The sequence below is a fragment of the Ostrinia nubilalis genome, chromosome 6 (genome assembly GCF_963855985.1).
Source record: "Ostrinia nubilalis chromosome 6, ilOstNubi1.1, whole genome shotgun sequence".
NCBI lineage: Eukaryota > Metazoa > Arthropoda > Insecta > Lepidoptera > Crambidae > Ostrinia > Ostrinia nubilalis.
The window spans coordinates 18000016-18024217 of record NC_087093.1 but is presented as its reverse complement, the minus strand read 5'-3'; the positions used below and the strand labels follow the sequence as shown (position 1 = coordinate 18024217).

Sequence of the window (24202 nt, the reverse complement as noted above, 5' to 3'; positions counted from 1 at the left end):
TACAGGGTTTTGTCTATGTTCATAAAAAATCCAGTCAAACAGGATAGCAGTGTGCATTAAATTAATTTATTTTTAGCGTTGTAGTTTGTTAAGTTTATTTTAAGATACGTAAATCGTTTTACTATGTAATGCAAGTTATATAGTTTAGTGTGAAAATCTAAACATGGCTCGGCATTTTGCGATTATGGATATTTTGGTGACTTTGTCAGCGGTGGTGTTTTTGTTGGGTGTATGTGGTGTTAATGGGGACTATTCGGTGAGGTGCAGCAACGTTACCAATGCCAAACCGACGCTGCAGCCATCTAAAGATGGTGTGAAGGCGCGCTACATCTTGGAGTGGTGTACAGACGCCAACGCGAACGATACCGTGTGGAAATATGAGCTTACCTACCCCGAGCCTAAGAACAGATTTTCTATACACACGAGCTGTTCTGAGTTGCTGAACTGGACAGAGCCCCTACCCTGCAGTTCTGTGAGTATAGGTGTCCATTTTTTTGTATAAAGTCTTGTTGAACTCTTCCTCAAACCTGCCATATGTTAGCGCCCAAAATAAACAACGCTTAGGATATAATATTAGAGCACCCAAGATCAGAAATTGTTAGCAGGTTTAACATTTTGTGGCTGCAGTAATAAATTTTATTGAGGGTAGTTCAAATTCACCGTCATGGTAATAATTACTTACTGGTTTTATCAACTACCTTCAAAGATGTTCTTGTGAATAATCTTGAGAAGAGGATAGTCAGTTTTACCAGATATTTTAATAGAAAATTGGAGCTTGTAAAACCAAAGCCACATTCCAAAGTTGAGATAGTGTTTATTTAGATATTTGAATGTAATGAAAGTACAAAATGTGTTATTTAATAGTATGTATGGGCATAATATCATAACAAAATTTGTGAATAGGTCTAATGCAAGGTTTAGACTAGCAATGCAGAAGTTAACACTGTGTAAATTAGCTGTGGCAAGCCAACTTCTGCAAGTTTTATTTCTTGTCTAAACCTTGCATTAAATTAGCTATTTTTTCAAGCATAACCACACTGTTATTTTTCAAATATTTTAACACAAATATTTCTCCAGGTATGTCTATCAACAGTCCTGGACTTGGTATTCAAAGCGAACTACTCTCTCAAGAGCTGGTTCCCTGGCCGCGGGTCCTTCGGCGCGTACTCGCGGTTCAACATTGTTAATGATTATCGCAGAGAAGACTTCTCCAACACAAATATCAAAGGAAGTGATATCAATCATGGGTAAAGTATTTTTCTGTTCATTAATTATGTAATTTTCATTTATTTAATTTAACGTTAGGAACAAACTGTATTTTGTTACACATATAGAAAATATAGTATTACTAATATTACTTTATATTTGCCAAAATAGTTTTCACAAATACATAGGTAGATATAGCTTAGTTTGAGTAAACGGAAACAATATTTAAATGCAGTATCAATTCGGCAATCGTTAAAACTTCAAAATACATTGCCAAAACCGGTTTTTTTACTGATAAGTACTAACTTAGTTTTTAAGTACATTGTTACTAACAACAGTATGGATGGTAATGGTCTGAAATAAATTTAAAATAATACAAAATTAAAAATAATAATTAAAATAATAATGTATGTATCCATTAATTTCTGCGTAGTTTGATGTAAGGTATCATAATTTTGTACTTTTATGTTGTTTATTATAAAAAATACTGACCATTTTTTTACTTTCAGGGACTACACATCTGTATATTTCTACACTGAAAACATCCCTGCTACAAAATACATACTAACGCTGTGCCAAGGCTTCGATAAAGATCATGGGCTTGAGGTAAGTAAAAGTAACTTTATTTGTTCTCTGTTAGGACATTTTTTCAACAAAAAATTATTAAGAAGCATGGCATGTATGACTTTTTTGCCATTCAACTACTTATCGATTTATTCATTTTAAATGAAACTATAATATAACCTTTACAGTGAATAGATAGTTAATTGCAATATTTGGACTAAAATCAGTTATATTCTCATCGAGAAGTAATATTTTGAACAGCTACAATGTCAATCAATTCATTAAATTATTGATAAATGGTATAAAGATTATAATAATATTTACATAATTTTACTAGAAGATAAGGTTGACAATGAGAAGATGATTGTATGGATTTTCTTGTTAAAAATTCCTTTATTTTTCATGCTGCGTTTTAGGAATCGCAAATATGTCGGTAAGTACCTATCAGAGCGATAATGGTCTATTTGCTGAAATACGTCAGATGGTTGTTGCCTAAGATACGTCAAATAAAATCCTTTTCACACCACTCATCTGCATAATACACGTGTTCTATGGAACATTCAGGGTGTCCCAGAATGGGTGAATCAAACTGATAGGGGAGGTAGCTCTACTAATGTATTATCCCTAAAAAACATGAAGAAAATAAAACGCATAAGGAAACAAAAAAAAAATTTTTTGATAAAGTGAAAATAAATCAGCTTTGCCTGAGTCGTCGTTCGTCGTTTCAGCCAAATGCGTCCACTGCTGGACAAAGGCCTCCCCCAAGGTTTTCCACAATGAACGGTCCTGCGCTGCCCGCATCCAGGCTCTTCCCGCTTGAGTATCTGGCTATAATTGCTGCGTTTGGAGTTTATTTGTACTTTTTTCTTACTAATATTAATTGTACATGATCGCTTCGTTTATCTCTAAAGAAACTTTTGAAAATAATGACTTGATTTCGAGTTTGGAGAACTTTATTTAAAAAAAAATCCGAATTCAAAAATTTTTTTTCATATTTTTTTGGGATAGTACATTAGTAGAGCTACCTCCCCTAGCAGTTTGATTCACCCATTCTGGGACACCCTGTATACCTTAATGTTCATAAAACATCCTCCACTAGTAAACAAGTATCAATGTTTTATTATAATGTTACACGTCAAAACATCGTGACTGTATTCATAATGCAAAAAAGATAAATTCAAAGTTACAAAAAGTTAGAAAAGCTAGATGCTTACAACTATACAAGTATCTACAAGTAGGCTAATAATTAGCTGACATGTCAATAGGTCAGCTTCTGTAATAATTAATTAACTTGTTTACAAATATATCTAAGTGGAAATGATATTTAACAGTTTACAGTTATTAAAAGGAAAATTGGTGTTATTATTTATTGATTAATTAATAATATCTAAATGATGTAATATCAGAAAAACGTTTGTCATATTTAAATAATCGGTATTTGTACAAAAACAACTTGTCTCTTGGAACTTGGTGTTTTCTTTATTTTAAGATAATTATCATTCATCGTGGCCATAATTTACTAGGTTTACGCTTTGAAAAGAAGGAAAGGAAAAGAATGCATTTAATACATTTTTAAATAAAACTAAGAAGCACACTACTTTGAGCTTCCTCGACCAGTTTTTAAAACCGGCGACAGGCCAGCGTCAAATGAAAGCCGTCTAGACGCAAACTGGTATCAAAGAGACTCATTTATGCACCTGTATTCTTGAGCTATCATTATTTATAGGTTTTGCTGCTTCAAAAATCTCATAAATCTCTTTGCAATGAGCCAATTTATTGATCATATTATAAACACCGAGAAGTGCGCTTGAGCAGTTGTGATTGCTTCGGGCGGTTGGCAGCCCGGTGAAATTTCAATTGATTATGACTGCAAAAGCCATTTATTTTATCACTAGCTAACTGCTCGAGCTGTCCATGTATGGTGAGCCTAAAGGTTCAGCCAAACCAACGCGATCACACGCGATCAGCCGGTGTGCAGCGTCAGACTTAAATGCATTGATCGCTGTCGCTGCACGCCGGCTGATCGCGTGTGATTGCGTTGGTTTAGCTCAGTGGTTCTTAGCCTTTAAGTCAGGAGGGACCGTTTTACCAAATTTCTGTCTTGTCGGGGACCACTTTTTTTTTCAAAATCCTATGAATAGGGAGGTCGATTTCTCGCCCACTGTGCGCCGTTTGCGTTGTGTTGCTTTGACTCATCACGTCACGTCACTTGTTTATTACGATGTCTTCGCGGACCACTTGGAATGCCTCCAGGGACCACCAGTTAAGAACCACTGTAGCTGAACCTTTAGTCTGCGGGCACGAAACTGGCGACGGCCGAGCGATGGCGGGGCGACGCGACGGTGGCGCGGCGGCGATGCATACAACATGGACAGTATATTATGGTGACGCGCACGAAACGGAGCGGGGCGATCGCAATACTAATCCATATCGCCTCGCTCGGCCGTCGCCAGTTTCGTGCCCGCAGACTGAAAGCGCCCTAAAGGTGGCGGTTCGCACCGCGACGGACAGGAGACCGAGACGGGAGACCGCGACCGCTACTTGACTAAGGCAGAGACCTGTCTGTCTCTGTCTCGCTTGCGAACTGTCGCTTATACATTGTCTAAAGCCTGGTCCGTTAGCACGTAGAATCCCGTCCAATGACCCCAAGCTACCCATCCTTATCGTTCGCGCGTAATTATATTGCTGTCGCGACTGTGCGACGCGCGCCCGCAGTGATTGTGCGAGCGTGACAGCAACATAATTACGTACGAGCGACAAGGATGGGCAGCTTGGGGTCATTGGACGGGATTCTACGTGCTCATGGACCAGGCTTTAAAGTCAAGTTACGTTCGCGGTCTCGCGTCTCGGTCTCCTGTCTCTGTCGCGATGCGAACTGCCACCTTAAGGCCTCACCGTCACGTCACTGTCTCCCCTCAGGAGAGGCAGTGCCGCGTGGTGACAGACAAGTGCGGCACGCCGCACTCGCTGTACGAGGTGGAGTGCCGGCTGCGGCTGCGCGCGGGAAACTACACCGTCGGCCTGGAGTTCGACACCGCGTGGGCGCGCGGCAGCTTCGTGCACAAGTGGTACCACACCAGGAACATATGTGAGTGCGCTGACTGTTACTGAAGCCTGGTCTCTGAGTACGTAGAATCAAAAATATTTATTCAGTTTAGACCACAAGTGGCACTTATGAACGTCAATGAATGACCCCAAGCTACCCATCCTTATCGCTTGCGCGCGCTTGCACACTCACTGCGGCCGGCCGCCCGTCGCACAGTCGCGACAGCAATATAATTACGCGCGAGCGATAAGGATGGGTAGCTTGGGGTCAATGGACAAAATTCTACGTGCTCAGAGACCAGACTATACAACACGATCTAACTGCGCACCTCGCTGGAATGCGACTCTCCCACTTGCCCGTAGACCTCTCCGCGTTCGCTCCGTCCGTACCAGTGCGTGGATGTGACGTCACGGCTGCCAGGTGCGCAGTTAACTCGTTCCTTTCAGCCAAATGACTTCCACTGCTGGTTACAGGCCTCTAAAGATTTACATTTCTATAGTGTTTGTAAAATGAACATATCCATGATCTTTATATACCCACAACGGAGAAGCTCTTGGCCTGCATCTCGCTTGATGAAAAGTGGTGATCAGGCCTTGTCCCAGATCTAGCGCACTGGTTCGGAGCAAAAATATAAATCAGTGCTGATTGATAAGTAATAATTTCTGGAGCGATCTATCTTTGTATGAATCAGCCCTTGTAACGTCGCCACAGTCGCGCTACTATGCTCACACATAACCATCTCGCCCGCAGCGGTGGTTAACCTGTCAGCGGCCACGGTTTCCAACGGCGACGGCGCGGGCGCGCGCACAGCGCTAGTCTGGGCGTGCGCAGGTGGTGCCGCACTGTGCGTCGGCGCCGGTCTGCTGCTGTTGGCGTTGCGGTGTCGCCGCGCCAGGCACTTCCGCAAGCACGTGCTGCGCGAGTGGCTGCACAGGTACGAAACAAACGCATAACGAACCCCACAACATTCCCATGCACATACCATCATCATCACATCATCATCATCATCATCATATCAGCCATAGGACGTCCACTGCTGAACATAGGCCGCCCCCAATGCTTTCCATGTTGCCCGGTTGGTAGCGGCCTGCGTCCAGCTCCTTCCTGCTACCTTTATGATGTCGTCGGTCCATCGTCATGCTCATGCACATACATTCTTAAATAAATAGATACATTTTCTAAATAAGTTTTACGCGGCAGTCATTGAGACAATGTGGTGAAAAAATACGTGTGAGTTTGTTTGCATTTGTACTATTGGCGACGAGAAAGCGACTATCAACTATTTAATTCAAACTTAGTGCTTTCTCCTTACGATCGGATACGCAGGCAGCAGACAAGCAGAGGATCCAGGATAAATTCTCTCTCTTTTTCTACGTGTCTATATCTACACAAAATACATAGATAAAAGAAAGTGTCATAGGAATACTGGCCCTACTTGCTTTGCGGCATACTAACCGAATTACGGCGGAACGCTTGAGTTGAGTGTTGCGCTTGTCTATGTTTCCTACGACAATACGTAATAATATGCTAATAGAAAACATGTAAAAAGACTGGCTGTAAAAAAATATTCATGAACTATTATGTTATTCCAAATGTTACGTCACACTTTCCCAAACTTCTTTGTCCGACCAACAACTTGTAAATAATCATCGAAATAATCTATTCTTCTTGCTTTAGACATACGTCTGAATGGTAAGTATGGCGCCTGAAAATTTTACGTACGGGAATACCAAAGTTCATTGTTGTGAAGTTTCTTATCTCGCGCATGTTTACGTCTATGAACGTACGCTGAATTAAACGTGTCTCAATATTGAGATAACGATCGCGCACATGTCACTTCGTGGGTACAGTCAGAGCTAAGAATTATTGCGCATCATTGTAGCCCACAAGGTGGACTGACGACCTCATAAAGGTAGCAAGTAGGCGCTGGATGTAAGCCGCCACCAACTGGCCATAGTGGAAAGCATTGGGGGAGGCCTATGTTCAGCAGTCGACGTCCTATGGCTGAAATGATGATGATGATGGTGATAGGTACGGCACAGTCCTCTGGTGGACAATATAATAAACTTAAAGCATATGGAACAGGAGAGTCACTTTTTTAACCTACTTCAAAAAAGGAGGAGGTTTTATATTTTAAAAGCTATTTTCGTATTTTATCTGCTATATTTTTCTCTTTCACATCCCATGATTGTTTCATAATCAAGATAGATGAATGTGAATGTTTCGCGAATTTGATGCTCAACTATTTTTGACGCTCACTGTACACATACGTTCGCGGGTTCATTGCTACTATCAGTTAAGTTTGTCGTGGGATTTAAACATGTTTATGTTAGCCTTATGTTTATGAGGTTATTTCATTCAAACCTTAATAGTAGAAAGGAACAAACAATTATTAATTAAACATAATGTTTTATCATAAACTAGACAAAGGCGTTACAATCAATATTTATCTATGTTATTCATTTACAACACGTGTCAGTGTTGAAATCTTTCACTAAGCATTATTTAGAAAGCGTGAGACCCCCGATTTCTGAATTGAAATTTTTATCTTAAGCCTACTCAATTGCTGCTTAAGTATGAACTTTTCTTATTAAATCCATGCTTGAGTAGAGACCTTATTAGCGCCGAATGGCGCACATCGTTCGATACGTCTATTTTAATGCCACTTTTTCTGTGTACATGATAACCTCAATGTTTAAAATTTGCAAACACTAATCTAGAAAGCAAGAATCGCGTAAAGTAGAAAGTACCCAATGTAAACAAGTACTAACATTATTCCACTATCAACAGCGCATTACTGATTTGCAAACCCAACAGGCATTTAAATAACCTAACCGTATGTATGAATACCTTGTTATGTGTTACACATACATGTTTGGCGACCGGTTTTCTAGCGCCGGCCGTCGCGGCTAGTTTACATACAATCTATATCCGATATTATGGTCAGGTGACTAGCATATTAGCATTAGTACTTATTTTAATAGACCGCACTTGATGGAGCATTGAATTAAAAAGATATTATCGATCGTAACGGCGATGTCCTCGCGGCTAGAAATAGACCTCAACGTCAACCCACGGCAGCCAACTAATGAATATAAAGACTTCATGAGTTTCTGTGACAAAAGAAGTGATGATAAAATCATATTCTGAGCGACTTTATATTTCTAGCCTAGTTCTCCTTCAATTTACGTATAAAATTGTCATTACATATCGTTTCAACATTCAATCGTAATTTAACTGAAGCTAAAAAAGTCTGGATTCTGAACATACTGCTTGTTTTGCAAAAATATTATCGTAATCTATTCAGTTTTGACCCCCATTGCATTTTATGAAGTAGCGAATAATCTCGCGCGCGCGTCACGCGATAATGATATTGGCATGAACACGCATGCGTCAGTATAGCAAACGAGATAACTGAACTTTATGAATGCTTTATCACTGTCATTATTGTAAACATAGTAGGATTGCAGCTTAGGGAGCCCCTCTTGCTTAAGCAAATATAAATTTAATACATACCTAGTACCTACATACTTTTTTGTTTTTGTTTGAACAGTTTTCTTAACTTTAAGAAAACTGTTCAAACTGTTAAGTCTGACGAGTTTTGAAGTCTGTTATATTTAAAGTAAGTTAATGCAACACAAGCTTAGTCTTCCCAAAAAGTTATTAAAATTTTTAATAACCAGCAGATTCAAAGCCGCCAACAACCACGAGTCGCAGAAACAGGTTATTGTGCCCACGACCATAAACTTTTATTTGCCTAAAAGAACTTAATTTGAATTCTGAACAAAAACATGTTTGGGATATGTATGTTATATTACACGTGTATATTTTCTTCAAACAAGTCACAAAATCAACACACTTCACCTTGGGACTTTCGGTACACGAAACAAGTACCTATCTTCGTGAAGTGTTGTACAGGCGACAGCACATCAACCTAAACAATGTGGCATAAATGTTATTTTGCAGCAAAAGAAAATATTATGGTGTGCTGCCGATTGTAGAAGATTGAACCATGATGAAAATTTTGTTATTTAACTTCCTTTGGCAAAACAATAATTTAAGAGGAAAATTTAAATTAATTTAACAGCATACCTACCCAGTAAATTATAAAATAACATCCCTAAAATTAGTAAATTGGTTCGCTGTTTCCTTCCAATGGAAATAATAACGAAGTCGATCGACTTTCCTCAAGCATGTGGAAAACATCTCAAGTCTCGCAAATAATGGGCTTTAGATAACGCACCGATGACAAATAACACGCAATTTCCTTCAGAGTGTTACCTCTTTAGAATATAATTATCTTAAGTAGTCAGTCAGGGGCGATTTAAAGGTCCTTTAACATAATTATGTGCACTCTATTGTAATAATTTCACGATACGTGGAAAACTAATGCTTGAGATTTCTTATTCTTACAGTCAAATGACATCGCTTATGATCCTGATAACATCATAATATTCAGATTTATGATGTAGGCTAATAATATTGAAAATCTGAATGTAGTTCTACAATCCATAAGAGAGACAATTTCTTGAATAAGAATCATAATACCACGGTTAAAATCTGCTATAAAAATATTATTAAAACTCGTAAAAACTTAGCAGGACTGAGAACTTGTTTCTTAAATGTATGCATACGAACAGCTCCCACAGAGTCCCACATAGTATTATATACGCCTACAAACGTGCTGCATATAGCTGTTGCTTTTTGCGCCTTGACTTGTAAAGGTCGTTAGAATAACTTAGACTCATCTAATACCAGAACAGATATACGTGAATTTCAAATGTTTGTTGCTTCTTAATCTTTGATGTCCCCCATATCTAGAAGGCTAGTGCCCTTTTTCACCGTCAGTCCTTAATTTTTAAGTGACCCCTATGGTAACACATAACAGGAATTTTGTTTTCGTTGGGGTCACTTAAAAATTAGGGATCTATTTATTTATTAAAGACGCAAAACAGATTACAATTAAGGTTTCACAAATTGTATAGCACGTAAGCTTATGGACTAAATTGTAACCTAACAACATGCATCCTATAAAGTATAAGTTAATGATGAATGTTACATCAAAACTTGATTGACGGTGAAAACGAGCTTAACTCTCATAAATAGTATTTTATTTAATGATATCAATAAGATTTTTACATTTCAGCTGAAAAGCGTATGTAGAAGTTGTCAGTCGATATAATAGAATACTTTATCTCTGATACAGTGTTAATTTTTGTCTTATCGACAAAAATAAGGATAAATAGGATTTCAGCCCCGTGTAATTTACACTGAGCGTTAGTTTTCCTGTAACCGCAGTGACCGGTCCAGATTAGCATCGATGTTTTGGAAGCTGGGTTCGTGTAAGATTGCACACAGTCAGCGTCAAATAGTTAGTGACAGTCAAAGTAGCCAAAAAGTTCGCAACACGTTACAAATTGAAATATGGCTGTGTTGCCAACTTTTTGGCCACTTTTAGGCTGAGTTACACCAACTTGCTTTAACCGTAACTTTAACAATAACCGGTGTTTTTTGTATAGAGTTTTACAGATTGTTGACGTTTAGTTCAACTCAGCCTAAGTGTCACGTAGTATTTTATAACGCTGACTGTACGTTTGTCACGAAAACTTTACAAATATTGTTTGACCACTGTTTTAGCACGGCCCAGCTAATTGAATGCTGTTTATTTATACAGCTCCAAATTTTCCACTAATAATGTTAATTGTTCACTTACTGCCATTTACCACAAATTGAATGTGGGTGCACTTAGTATGCAATCGAAGATTTGCATTAAACAGTGCAGATGTTTTTACTGAATAATCATTAGTTTTAACCGTTAAATATGTTAATTACTTCTTGATTCTGTGTTTAAGGAATATAATTGAAGTAAACACCTTTCAGCATTAGATAATTATCATGAGTATTTTTTCTGAAAATGAAATGCAAATGTTTTACTTGAATTCATTTTCGTCTCTACAGTCGACAGTATATCAGACTACCTAAATTTTTCTAAAAAATGCACCTACCACAATAACTGTATACCATCCATACAATATTTTATGCTGGTTCGTGCCATAGCAATTTTCATAGCTTAGTTATGAGTTGAGCAAATGTGAATAACTACGCTTTCCGTCGAATTTGTAATAATACACGAATTTAAGGAAATCAATGGTATACCTAAAACATGTTTTGACTTCACTAATTATGTTTTAGCTCCTGTATGTATAGTCATATTAAATTAAATTAATATTATTCAAAAACAAAATTTAGGGAAAATTGATAAGCGTAATTTTAATAGTTATTATGTTATCACAGGGAATTCCCGACCGATGTGCTTAATCAATTTACGTATTTTGCCTATTTACACACATTTGTTATCATGAAGGTCTAGCCTTTTGTTTATTGTAACGTTTATACAAGTTTCTGCGCGCGCGCATAATTTGTCGATTTATCGAGAGGCGCACGTCACGGCATAGACTAATGGAGGTAACATGTTTGTCCGAAAAGTATACGACCACAAACTACTCTAATAATTAGAATCTTTTGCCACAATGAAACATAACATTACCTTTTATTATGAGAATTCAGTATGTCTACTGTTCAGGGTCAAAAAGGATTATCAAGGACTTTATATTGATTGAAGTTAAAAGTTATGTAAATTAAAATATGTACTTCTAAATGCTGTACAGTGTACAGTGTACACAATGCTTAGCTTGGTATTAATACTACAATGTGTAAATATTATTATGTCTGATTTGTAAAATTTAACTTAGGCAGATTAAATGCAGGCAGAGGTCTGTCACCAGGTATCAGTGTGTTTGCCATGAGTTTACGTTAGGTGTGCTCTCTAGCGAGGGCGTCAAAAAATCAATGAAGATTTTAGTTCTTGAAAGAAGCCGCTAGCGGCGCTGTACAATTTGTCATACATTTAGAGTAGGCGCACACCGTTGATTTTTCGTCGGCCGATAGTTTAGTCGGGTAGTTGATCAGTATGGGCATGTATGGGAGTGCGCACACTACGCCGATTCGATTTGGCCGATTCTTCATACAAATTAAAATCGGGCACAACTATCGGCCAACTAAAAATCAACGGTGTGCGCCTAATCTTAATTTTATTTTCAGTTTTGTGGCAACCTAACGTAAACTCACGGTAAGCACACAGGTTGGATACTTTTCGGACGGCGCCTCGGCCTTTGCCAATATGCCCGCATATCCCGGCACCGGCCTAGCTAATGCATAAACATGGTTGTTTCGCAACGTCAACGCCCGCGAAGAATCAAACGTTGCGAATTACGCCCGCGACCTCGCTCGGAACTAATGCCTATTTTTCTACAATTTTTAATGCTTTGGTTTGGAGAAGTGATCTATAGAAAAAATATTTTTGTAATTGACTAAAAGTGCGACAGGCAGATGAGCTTCGTGGCAATTCAAAATTTAAACGGCTAATATGATCGAAACTACTGTTGAGTACTCCGCGTTCACGCATAAAGTAATCTGCATTTTGGAATTAATAAAAAGACAGATATACATACAGGGTGGAATTTGGTAATGCCACCTGGAGGAAAAGTACTCTTAATACTGTAGATAGAATTTCTTTATACTTAACCCTACCGATCGATGCAATAAAAATACAGGGTGCAATTTTTATCTGATTTTAGTTGGTTCGATTCTCGGGTGTAGCAAGCATTTTTTGGAAATCTTTGAATGCAGTTCTATTTCTTTTCAAAAATAAAGGAATGATTTCTTTGAGTAAAATTTTCTATCTACAATATTATGAGTACTTTCACTCCTGGTGGCATTACTAAATTCCACCCTGTATAGAGATGAAATGATGCTCATAAACTCGTGAAAAGTCAAAGTTATTACTTGGCGCAGCTCTGATGGTAAAAGTCGTCCTAAACTCTCGTAATTTTTCTCCAATATAGTGTATATTGTGATTCCAGGGAGGAGACCAAGCAAGCGGCGCCTGAGACGGCCGCTCCAGGCCCGATCCTTTTGCTGTATGCGCGGGAGTGCGCGGCCGCCGAGCCCGTCGTCGCCGCTCTGAGTGCGCTGCTCGAGACCGTCGCCCCGGGACAGGTATGTGAGCTATATTGCTTCGTGGCGATATTAACAATACAGCAATATAGTCTGCAATAAAAAATATGTTGACACCATCAATCAATTGACGTACTTTTTAAAACTGTCAAAACGAAACTCGCCCATAGATTTTGTATGGCACTACAAGCAAGTGACGTTACTATTTTTTCAACATAATTAAACTACTTTTTTCAATCACAATGCGAACAAAAATCGTAATTTACAGGTAATTTAAAATTAATTAAGTTTTTAAGACCAGAATGAAGGGTCTTTTTAAAAAAGTTGTGGTTTTGAATTATTGAGGTATGGTGTCAAACTGTCTATTGACTCGGACCTTGTAAATCGTTCGTTCGTTCGTTCATTCCAGCCGAAAGACGTCCACGGCTGGACAAAGGCCTCCCCCAAGGATTACCACAAAGATCGGTCCTGCTCCGCTCGCATCTAGGCACCTCCCGCGACCTTCACCAGATCGTCGGTCCACCTAGTCGGAGGCCTGCCCACGCTACGTCTTCCGGCTCGTGGTCGCCAGTCAAGAACTTTCCTGCAACAGCGGCCATCAGCTCTACGAGCTATGTGCCCCGCCCACTGCCACTTGATTTTAGCGATTCTGCGGGCTATGTCAGTCAATTTGGTTCTCCTACGTTACTTGTAAATAAAGTAAGCTAATAATGGGACAGGAAAGTTCTCTAGTGGACCATAGAAGGACGTAGTGTAGGCATGCCTTCCACTCGGTCGCTTCGCGGGAAGCACCTGAATGCGGGATGCACAGGACGGATTATTTTGAAAATGATTGGGCTCAATGCATCCAAGTATACGCAGTCAATGCAAAGTACTTTGTCCAGCAGCATATTGGACGTCGAAGCTGCAACGACGAATAATTGATTCAAAGTAAAATCGAACAGTAACAGTCGTAGTACCTTCAACATTATTTCGATAGAGTGACCAATATTTTTATCTTCACACAATATTTATTTGATTGAAAACTAAAACCTATCTATAGTATACTGATCCTAGTTTTAAACTTTTTTTTACTACATAATACATATTCTTCCTTGTTTTAAAAGACTACCTAATTTGATAAACAATGTTTGTTACGGAAATGTTTGCAAAAATATTGGGGCAATATCTAGTAACAATTTTCCTGAATGAAGTATTACCATAGATTACAAGTGAAACCCGATTAACGCCGTCGTACTGTGCTATATTGTTTCAAAACAAACACCCACGCAAGCATACGATATTGTATTATTATATTTCGACGCCTAAATAATAATTTGTACGTCAGTCTTGGCATTGTCATGTTGATCAATGATGTCACGCACCATAATAAGTGTCGTATTGTGTATGATTATGACTCTCTCGTGATTCTGATAAATTATAATTATTATTTATTGATAACCTTATTTGTCTACATCGTTTAACCGACTTTTTGTTACAAATACAACATTTACAATAAAAGTAAAAAGTAGATCTTACGTTTTCCTTATTTTTAAGTTCAGTGTTTTATTTTTATTTCACTTTTCCGATTATAAAATGTATTGATGCTAAACATAAAAAGGTCTCCATTTTTTCAATTTTTATATTCATATATAATAATATTGTTGTTGCATTGTAACTTTGTTCATAATTGTTATTTTTGAGTGTACATGTTGTAATGTAACAATGTTGGTAGACCTAATAAATAAATAATAAATAAATAATAATACTAGGGGCCGCCCGCGACTTCTTACGCGTGGATCCCGTTTTACCCCCTTAGGGGTGGAGTTTCGTAAAATCCTTTCTTAGCGGATGCCTACGTCATAACATCTACCTGCATGCCTAATTTCAGCCCGATCCGTCCAGTGGTTTGGGCTGTGCGTTGATAGATCACTATGTCAGTCAGTTAGTTACCTTTTTTTCTTGATCTACTTTAGGGAATCATTTGTGAATAGTGCCCGTATAATTGCAGGTGTACGACATATGCAGCGCTGAGACACTGGCACTAGCGGCGAGCGGCGGTCCCCACTGGCTGAGAGGCGTTATGGCGCAACCTACTGCAAGAGTAGTACTGCTGCAGACGCCGGCATTGCAAGCGCTGCATACTCCGCGCATTGTCATGGAGTCAGGAGTGCCTAAGTGTAAGTACCGGGGTCTTCAGTGACCCATAGACGTGCTCTTTTATGGATTGCTGCATATAGGTAGCTGACACTGACTCAGAGGTGTCATGGCGCAACCCACTCCGAGAGTAGTATGATACAGATACCAGCGCTGAAAGCCCCTTATTGTGATGGAGCATAGCATAGCATAGAGTGATAGGCACCCCAGAGTGCCTGAATGTAAGTACTGAGGTCATTGAACTATAGTCGTGCTCTCCTGTGGACTGCTGAGTGCTACGTATAGGCAGTGGTCAGTTGCGGTCCCCATTGGTTGCGAGGCGTTATGGCGCAGCCCACAGCTAGAGTAGTACTGTTGCAGACGCCGGCATTGTGATGGAGTCGGGAGTGCCCAAGTGTGAGTAGTTAAGTGGTTCATGTTGTAGGTAGTTAGGTACTATCTCCAGTCGACTGCATTGTTATGGCGCAGCTCACGACCAGGGATGCAATAAATTATTGAGTACTAGCTTTCCGCCCGCGGCTTCGCCCGCGTGGAATTTTGTCTGTCACAGAAAAACTTTATCGCGCGCGTCCCTGTTTCAAAAACCGGGATAAAAACTATCCTATGTTCTTTCCCGGGACTCAAACTATCTCTATGCCAAATTTCATCAAAATCGGTTGCGAGGTTTAAGCGGGAAAGCGTAACAGACAGACAGACAGACAGAGTTACTTTCGCATTTATAATATTAGTTGGGATGCGTGCAAACGCTGCACACGCCGCGTGTTGTTATAGACTGAAGGTCGCCTAAATGTGAGTACTATCGCGGTCACCGCGGGGTTATCAGCCTAACGATTAAAATCCTCTGCGCACATAGTTTTGCATCTTGCTTCAAGTCATGTCCTCTGTTTTCCATTCATGATTTGGAACGAGTACAAGATTTCAATGTTGTATGTAGGCAGATGCGTTCTTCTTTCTACTAAGTACATTGCATAAGCACTAACGGCCAGTGACTGCACAGTGTCACAGTACATAGTCTTGAGAGAGAGAGTCGTGTAGACGCCGGCACTTTACCTGCCGTATATTGTTACGGAATCGAGAGTATGCTAAACTAGCTTTCCGCCCGCGGCTTCGCCCGCGTGGAATTTTGTCTGTCACAGAAAAACTTTATCGCGCGCGTCCCTGTTTCAAAAACCGGGATAAAAACTATCCTATGTTCTTTCCCGGGACTCAAACTATCTCTATGCCAAATTTCATCAAAATCGGTTGCGAGGTTTAAGCGGGAAAGCGTAACAGACAGACAGACAGACAGAGTTACTTTCGCATTTATAATATTAGTTGGGATGGGATTAAAGACAACGTTACAAATAACCATTTTGGCGTTCTGTTCGCTACGTTTAATGTTGTCAAATAACCAATTCTTCATTGTATCCGTCCGCAGTGGAGCAGCCTCTCCTATCGAGCCGCGCCGTATACCGCGAGCCGGCGGCGGGCGACTGGCTGCTTCAGTTCGCGCTGCGAGCATTGGCAGAGACTACCACACCTGGAACTGTGCCCTACAAGAAGTACTATCTGGCCACGTGAGTATAAACTCTTTGTTATAGCAGGCATAACATTTTAAACTTTAGCGTTCCATTTCAACTAAAATAGAAAGACACGGGTCTTAACAAGACTTGAGTTACATTATGTACTCACGCTTGACGTTTCGGCTGTTATGCTGCAGCCGTGGTCACAAGCAGACTGGCGGCTCGCGGGGTTAGACCGAAACGTCAAGCCGTGAGTACATAATATAAGTCAGTCATAAATATCGCGTTTAAACCCGTGTCTTTCTATTTTAGCTTGCAGAACGAACAGTAAACTGGGTTTTGAGATGTCCCAACACAAGTTTTCATTCACTCAACAAAATTAACCTCAAACATTGAACATGTCATGAATACTTACGGTCGTCGGCCGTTTGGTGTAGTGGTTCGAAACGGACTACTATTCCGGAGGTTGCGGGTTCGATTCCCGCACAGTAGAAACATTTGTGTGCATAAACATATTTGTTTGTATTGGACTGGGTGTTTTCTATGTATAATATGTATGTATTTACAAAAAAAAAGTATTTAAGTATGTTTATATCCGTTGTCTAGGTCCCTTAGTACAAGCTTTGCTTAGTTTGGGACTAGAAGCGCAGTGTAAAAATGTCCAAGGATATTTATATTATCTTGTTAATCCTTCCAGCCTGGAAGGCCTGGAGACCGAAGCCCTGCCCTACACGGTGCCCTTCCGTCGCTACGTGCTCCCGCGCCACGCTGCGACCTTACTCCACGACCTACTTCCGTCCCAAGAGCCTGCGCACACGCCGCATATGGTGGACTCACTAGCGCGGGCTACGATAGACTTCGTGGACTACGCGCGGGCGCACCCGGACTATCTTATGGAGGAGCTGCTCATCTTATAACAATGTAAGTTGCCTCCATCATCGTCATTTTAAACACATAAGTTGTTGTAAGTTGCCTTCATCATCATCAGCATCATCATCATTTCAGCCACAGGACGGATTCTCTCTTGCAGGAGCCGCTCATCTTATAACCCTGTAAGTTTGCCTTCATTATTATTTCAGCCACAGGACGGATTATCTCATGCAGGAGCTGTTCCATGTTATAACACTGTAAGTCTGCCTTCTTTATTATTTCAGCCACAGGACGGATGTTGACTTCATCATTTCAGCCACAGGACGGATGTTGACTTCATCATTTCAGCCACAGGGCGGATGTTGACTTCATCATCATCATTTCAGCCACAGGACGGATGTTGACTTCATCATTTCAGCCACAGGGCGGATGTTGACTTCATCATCATCATTTCAGCCACAGGACGAATTATCTCATGCAGGAGCTGTTCCATGTTATAACACTGTAAGTTGCCTTCATCATCATCATTTCAGCCACAGGACGGATTATCTCTTGCAGGAGCTGCTCATGTTATAACCCTGTAAGTTTGCCTTCATTATTATTTCAGCCACAGGACGGATTATCTCTTGCAGGAGCCGCTCATCTTATAACCCTGTAAGTTTGCCTTCATTATTATTTCAGCCACAGGACGGATTATCTCATGCAGGAGCTGTTCATATTATAACACTGTAAGTTGCCTTCATCTTCATCATTTCAGCCACAGGACGGATTCTCTCTTGCAGGAGCCGCTCATCTTATAACCCTGTAAGTTGACTTCATCATCATTTCAATCACAGGACGGATTCTCTCTTGCAGGAGCCGCTCATCTTATAACCCTGTAAGTTGACTTCATCATCATTTCAATCACAGGACGGATTCTCTCTTGCAGGAGCCGCTCATCTTATAACCCTGTAAGTTGCCTCCATCATCATCATCTTCATTTCAGCCACAGGACGTCCAGTGCTGATCATTCTTTTTCTTCGTCGCTACACTCTTACCAGACCACTCGTGGTCCGTCTCGTCACACCTGGCCCGGTGGCAAGCCTCACAAGCCGTCGCCATTCCTTCCGCACTGCAGCCTTTCTTGGGCACTCGTGGACGTCTACGTCAACGTAGACGTCACTTCTGTTGAACGACTTGTCGTGCAGGGGAAGGTTGAGGGCACAAGAGCGCGCGGCAGGTCATTCAAATTTTTCAAATTCGAATTCTTTATTGCTCCAATGTTGGTATATAAAAGTTCTTACATATAGACATAGACATAGGTCGCCCATGCGCTGGACTGACCAGATCAAAACCGTACTTAATGCTGAACACAAGCCTCCCCCAATGATTTATTTTATGACCGGTTTGATAGTGGCCTGCATCCAGCACCTTTTTGCTACCTTTTGTGTAGTCGTCGGTCCATCTTGTGAGTGGACGCCCGTTGTCGGCCGGCCTTGTGTCGGCGATAGTTGGGTCGAGCTGTGTGCGTATCACTTCATTTCTGTATCAGCCTCATACGAATTGGAAGGCGACCAAACATCAGCCAAACAAAAGGGACTTCCTTTTGGTATGTTAGCGGGAAGCCTAAAAAGTAGTGATGTATTGGCAAAGTTCGCTTCCTTCGTGAGCTTGATCATAATTTTCAATCAGGTGAGATACAAGCCAAGAGCCGCTTTTATATTTTAAAATTTATTTTATCCTTTACAGTTTGGAGGGCCTCGCGAGACCGTCCATTTCCACCGCTACGTATTATGAGCTCCTCCCATCCCAAGAGCCTGCGCACACGCCGCACTTGGACTCGCTACGGTAGACTTCGTGGACTATGCGCACGCACAGGGATTGCCTCATGCAGGAGCTGGTCATCTTATAGCGACGTGAGTGCGGTTGGATCCTACCTAGTCATGCGGCGGCATGTCACGTGTATTCTAGTTGTTCCCTACCATTTGTCCCCCTTTGGTGGACACCGGGAATTTTTTTCTTTGATGTATGCCAGTGGGGGACAAATTCTGGGGAACAACGGGAATACGCTGCATGTCATGCTAATCATTAAAGTACAAGTTTGTAGTCGACTCCATGCAACAGCAGCAGACGATGTATCACCAGCCCCCCTAGACAAGTTGCACTTTTCGATCGAATTGAATCCGTCAAAACTCCATAAAAAAGGCCTTTCGACCATTTTTCGACTGGTTTGCGATTTTATTGTGCACTAGGCTGTGTCTTATTAGGTCGCATTGGTTTCTACGTATCTCTATGAAAAACCTTCAGACGACATGTCGCTAATTAAGTAATGGTATTTCAAAGAGATGCATGAAAACCAATACCTGAAACACGAATAAATATCGTTCTCGTTATGTTAAGGTAATCATTTTTATATGAATAGCAAAACAACTTCGCTACGGTTTTATTAAAAACACAATTACGAGAGTTATTCGTACTCAGAGTACAAGTAAAGCAACACGTCTACTGCTGCTGCGTGGAATCGGCTACGAAGTCATACCTTAATAAATAGCAAATCTGACTCGCTGTGCCTAGTTCGGATGTATTGGTTGATTACGTGGAGGGTGCAGTGTGGCCAGTGCTAATTCTAGAGACGAATGTTAACTTGTTTCCGTGTAACATACCCTATATTTAGGCTGAGTTGCACCACCTTATTTTAACCTTAACAATCACAATAATCGGTGCTTTTTGTATGGAGTTTGACAGATTTTTGACGTTTGTCAAAGTTAAAGTAAAAATAATGCAATTCAGCCTTAGAATATACTACGGAAATGACGCTAGAACATACTTACTCTTACTGGGGTAGACAGATCTCACAGATAGTGTATCATTTAGTTATCATGTAGTAGTATTTCACTACTATAGTCTGGTCTGTGAACACGTAGTATTTTGTCCAATGACCCCAAGCTACCCATCCTTATCGCTCGCGCGTAATTATGTTGCTGTCGCGCTCGCACACTCACTGCGGGCGCCCGTCGCACAGTCGCGACAGCAATATAATTACGCGCGAGCGACAAGGATGGGTAGCTTGGGGTCATTGGACGAAATTCTACGTGCTCACAGAATGGGCTTTATCAGCACTGGCCACTGCATTAGAAACAAATAATATACGTATTGAGATTAATACGTAACGAGCGCAAACTGTGCGACATTTGTATGTAAGGTGTATTCAGATAGCTATAAAAGTAAAACGTGCCCAAACTGCGAGATTTGAAGGAGTCTCATACAAATATTGCACGTCAAGTAGCTATGTGAATAAACCTCACCGTAGTGTGGTGAAGGAATTTGTTCTATGTTGAAAATCTCTAAAATATGAGATAACTGGTATAGTTAGATAGTAGATTAAATAAGTGGCTTCAAATGAGTTCAAAATTAACGAAATTGTAACGTGAACTGCGACCGATTTGAAGCCATTTATAAGTAGTGTAGTTAGTATAAATAATATTAAGTTGATTTGTATTGGTGATAATGATAGATCAATGATGGTGATTCGCATGTAATCAATTTATGTAAATCAATGTATCTCATTTTCTCCTTAGTGAAATATGGCTTTCGGTCTCCTATTAAACGCTATACAATACCCGGCGATAAATATTGCACATCGACCTTTAGAAAGAGACAATCGGCTAATTTCGGTTTCGTAGAGCGTTATCACTGTCGCACTTGAACAATGACTGACTTAAACAAACTTTATTTTAAATGTGTGCAATTGATTTTGTGAATTAAATTGCTAAAAACTTTTGATAGTCGTGAAAGAAAAGTGGTTTACAGTATGTTAAAGTATTTGTCGAAGAGAAATACTAAGAGTTCGGACAATATTTTCATTGAATAATGTTTTGTCAATGACGTTTTGTCAATCGTATAGGTAGTGTGCGACAGAGATAACGGTCGACGAGCCGAAATTAACCGATTCTCTTTCCAAAGGTCGATGTGCAATATTTATTGCCGGGTACTGTACGCGGCGTACGACGTCAACGTCAAACGTTCCTACCGACGTCAAAGTCTGAAAAGAAACCGCAACAGTTCATGTCATGATGTGACGCTGTACGCAGCCTACTGTGTTTATAGGAGACCACAGACTATTGTAGCACATAGCCTCAATTATAATGGTTGAATATTGTAGTATGCCACTTTTTTCTAAAGTCTCATTTCGTTCACTAAGGAGAAAAGGGGAGGACTGTGGTTGACATTTTAGAATTATTTACGATCAAGAATATTGGTTGAGTTTTAATGTGTAATCACGGGCCAAAATTTATACCTTGTCCGTTCAGAATGTGAGCCTATTTGTGAATGGTTTAAAAAAAATCAATCGATTGGCGAACGACACACATAAATAACGACGATATGTACCGCCGGGTTCTGAAAGTATTTTTTACAAAATCACGTAATGATACTCCATTAATACGTATCTTTCATTTTTTATATGACTGATGGCATTTATACATCAAAATACGAAATACGTAACGCATTTGTGTTCTCGTTTAGTGTTTAATGGGAACCCTAACTGTTAAAAATCTAACCAAGGGGGTTAAATTAATCCCCAATATAGTCAACTCATTAGTAATTCTATTGCAAAACAGAAAACAGTATAAACAATATTAAACAAAAAGTTATTCCTCTATACCTGGACTCCCGGCGACCCAATGATGCATCAGAGAAAATGTTTTGTACATAATCTTGTTTTACTAACTGATACCTCATAGGTTATTTTATTTACCATCCTCTTTTTAATAAGGTAACAAAATACGTAAACATTGCATTTACAATATTACGTCCAACTACATTTTACCTATCTATGCGTATTCGAGCCCCCTTAAACAAAACAATAAAGGACCAAATAATAAGAGTTACGCCTCTTTTTAATATAGCAAGTCTTGTTAAATAGTGACAAAATATTCATCGGTTATAACACAACAACGATATTAATGCCCTTGAGTAAATAAATGATTTGATTTGTTTTCAATTTTAAGTTATAAGGGGGTAAATGTTCGTTCCTTCGTTTTATGCGAGGCAGCTTCTTCTTAGTTCTTAAATACGTAACCATACGTAACACACATAAATTACAATCGATCTAGATTTAATGTTAGTGCCTAGTCGATAAGATGGCGAGAGTTTGTGTCAAACTAGCAATAAGGACCCTCCGTGTTGTTACCTGATTTGTTGAGACGAATAAATGTTTATTGTAAATAAAGTAGCAGTAAGTGAAACATTAAGTTGTGTAAATATGCCTTACAAATTATGAGCACCGTTCTTATACAGGGTGTTAGGTAAATGGGTATATGAGCCGACACTAGCCCATGTTAACATGGGCATATAAATGGTATGGTGAAGTCAGAAATTTGATATCATCATTTTTTTTTTTTTTAATTTTCATACAAAATAAATTTTATAAAATCCGATTTGTATGAAAAATAAAATAATTAAAATGAAGATATCAATTTTCTGACTTCACCATACCATTTATATGACCGTGTTAACATGGGCTAGTGTCGGCTCATATACCCATTTACCTAACACCCTGTATAAGTACCTAGACACGTTCAATATGTTAACATCAGTTTTCTAATTAATTAAAACTATCTTTTCTAAAAAAACCCTATTGCAAATAAAATGAACCCAGTGAATTTAGTTTTAAGTTTAAAAACACAACATTTGATAAGTAAAAAGCGTTGGTATTGAGGCTACAAATCCGTCATAATACGATAAAATAGGTGTTGTTAATAAAATTATGCTTTGACTTTGAAACCTACATGTTATTATGAATCTTAATGGGTGTTAATATTCTTAAGTTTATTACTTTATCAGTAAATGTTTTAATTTGCCGTCGGGCACTAGGGAAGTCATCTTTTGCGATGCCGAAAAATATTTTAGGATTTTATTAATATTTTAAATAAGTAATCGATCAACGTGGAAAGCATTAGGGGAGGCCTATGTTCAGCAGTGGACGTCCTATGGCTGAAATGATGATGATAATGAAATAAGCAAAAAACGAGTCCGATAAAGTTATTATTACTAATGATACTTAATATCATGTGAACGAACAAAAAATAAGAAGAAGTTAAATGTTTAAATAAATTCCTTTATAATTCCTTTAAAGTTTACTAAATACATTCTCAAGATTTAGTGTAATAGGTTAAAAAGGTTGTTTGCATATAATAATATTCATAGTTTCTCTATGCTGAATCAATAATGACATATCCCAAATTGTGTACTTACACTGTTTTTAGTTTATGATGGTCTCGTACGATTATTGTCATTATCAAGACATGCGTGTTTTAAAAATAATGCCTAAACGTTATCTAATGCAACAGATAACCATAATCTCATGTTAGGAAGCACGTGTTGTGTATTTATATCAGTCCCTAAAAGTTTATTTATAAATAATGTCTTAGTAAGTAGTGTATACGGTACGACAGTGTGATAATTTAGGCCTAGTAGTCAAAATTATGGTCGCGTATACAAAATAGCTGTAAATAAAACGCCTCTTTTAAGTGTTTTGTTTGTAAATAAATATGTAAAAAGTTTGTAACTCGATGTTAAGTTTTCGTTAAAAATACATCAATGAAGAAATATAAAATCAGTTGTGGTCCATGATTTCTTAACCCTTCCCTGTCCGCGTCATTCGAATTTGCCGCCGCACGCACACACGCGCGCCCGGCCTGAATAATGCACGCGCCGGGCGGCCCGCAGTGAAAAAAGGTGCCTAAAACCTTAAATTACTTCTTATTTTTAATATCCAGCATTTCCCTAAAGTCACCCGACACAGATCAGGCGGACGAGTATGTTTTGTATGGGTGACCTTGAGTTTTGTTTATAATCAAAACCAGTTCTGTTTAGTTTGTAA

At 39.4% G+C, this 24202-nt stretch overlaps 1 protein-coding gene across 1 annotated transcript; it reads left to right on the top strand.

Moving 5' to 3' along the window:
• On the top strand, nucleotides 1-23938 carry LOC135072854 (uncharacterized). Its single transcript, XM_063966892.1, has 10 exons — nucleotides 1-472; nucleotides 1078-1247; nucleotides 1716-1812; nucleotides 4690-4858; nucleotides 5567-5750; nucleotides 12739-12874; nucleotides 14823-14991; nucleotides 16386-16524; nucleotides 17168-17391; nucleotides 19069-23938. Exons 1-9 carry the CDS (start codon nucleotides 164-166, stop codon nucleotides 17385-17387), a joined length of 1593 nt encoding a protein of 530 aa, XP_063822962.1. The 5' UTR covers nucleotides 1-163; the 3' UTR covers nucleotides 17388-17391; nucleotides 19069-23938.
• Nucleotides 23939-24202: the final 264 nt, after the last annotated feature.

Excerpts from the sequence above, each read along its gene's own strand:
- LOC135072854 (XM_063966892.1), top strand. The coding sequence starts at position 164 with ATGGCTCGGCATTTTGCGATTATGGATATTTTGGTGACTTTGTCAGCG. Across the intron at positions 1,813-4,689 it reads ATAAAGATCATGGGCTTGAG|GAGAGGCAGTGCCGCGTGGT; the intron begins GTAAGTAAAAGT and ends GTCTCCCCTCAG. Across the intron at positions 5,751-12,738 it reads CTGCGCGAGTGGCTGCACAG|GGAGGAGACCAAGCAAGCGG; the intron begins GTACGAAACAAA and ends TTGTGATTCCAG.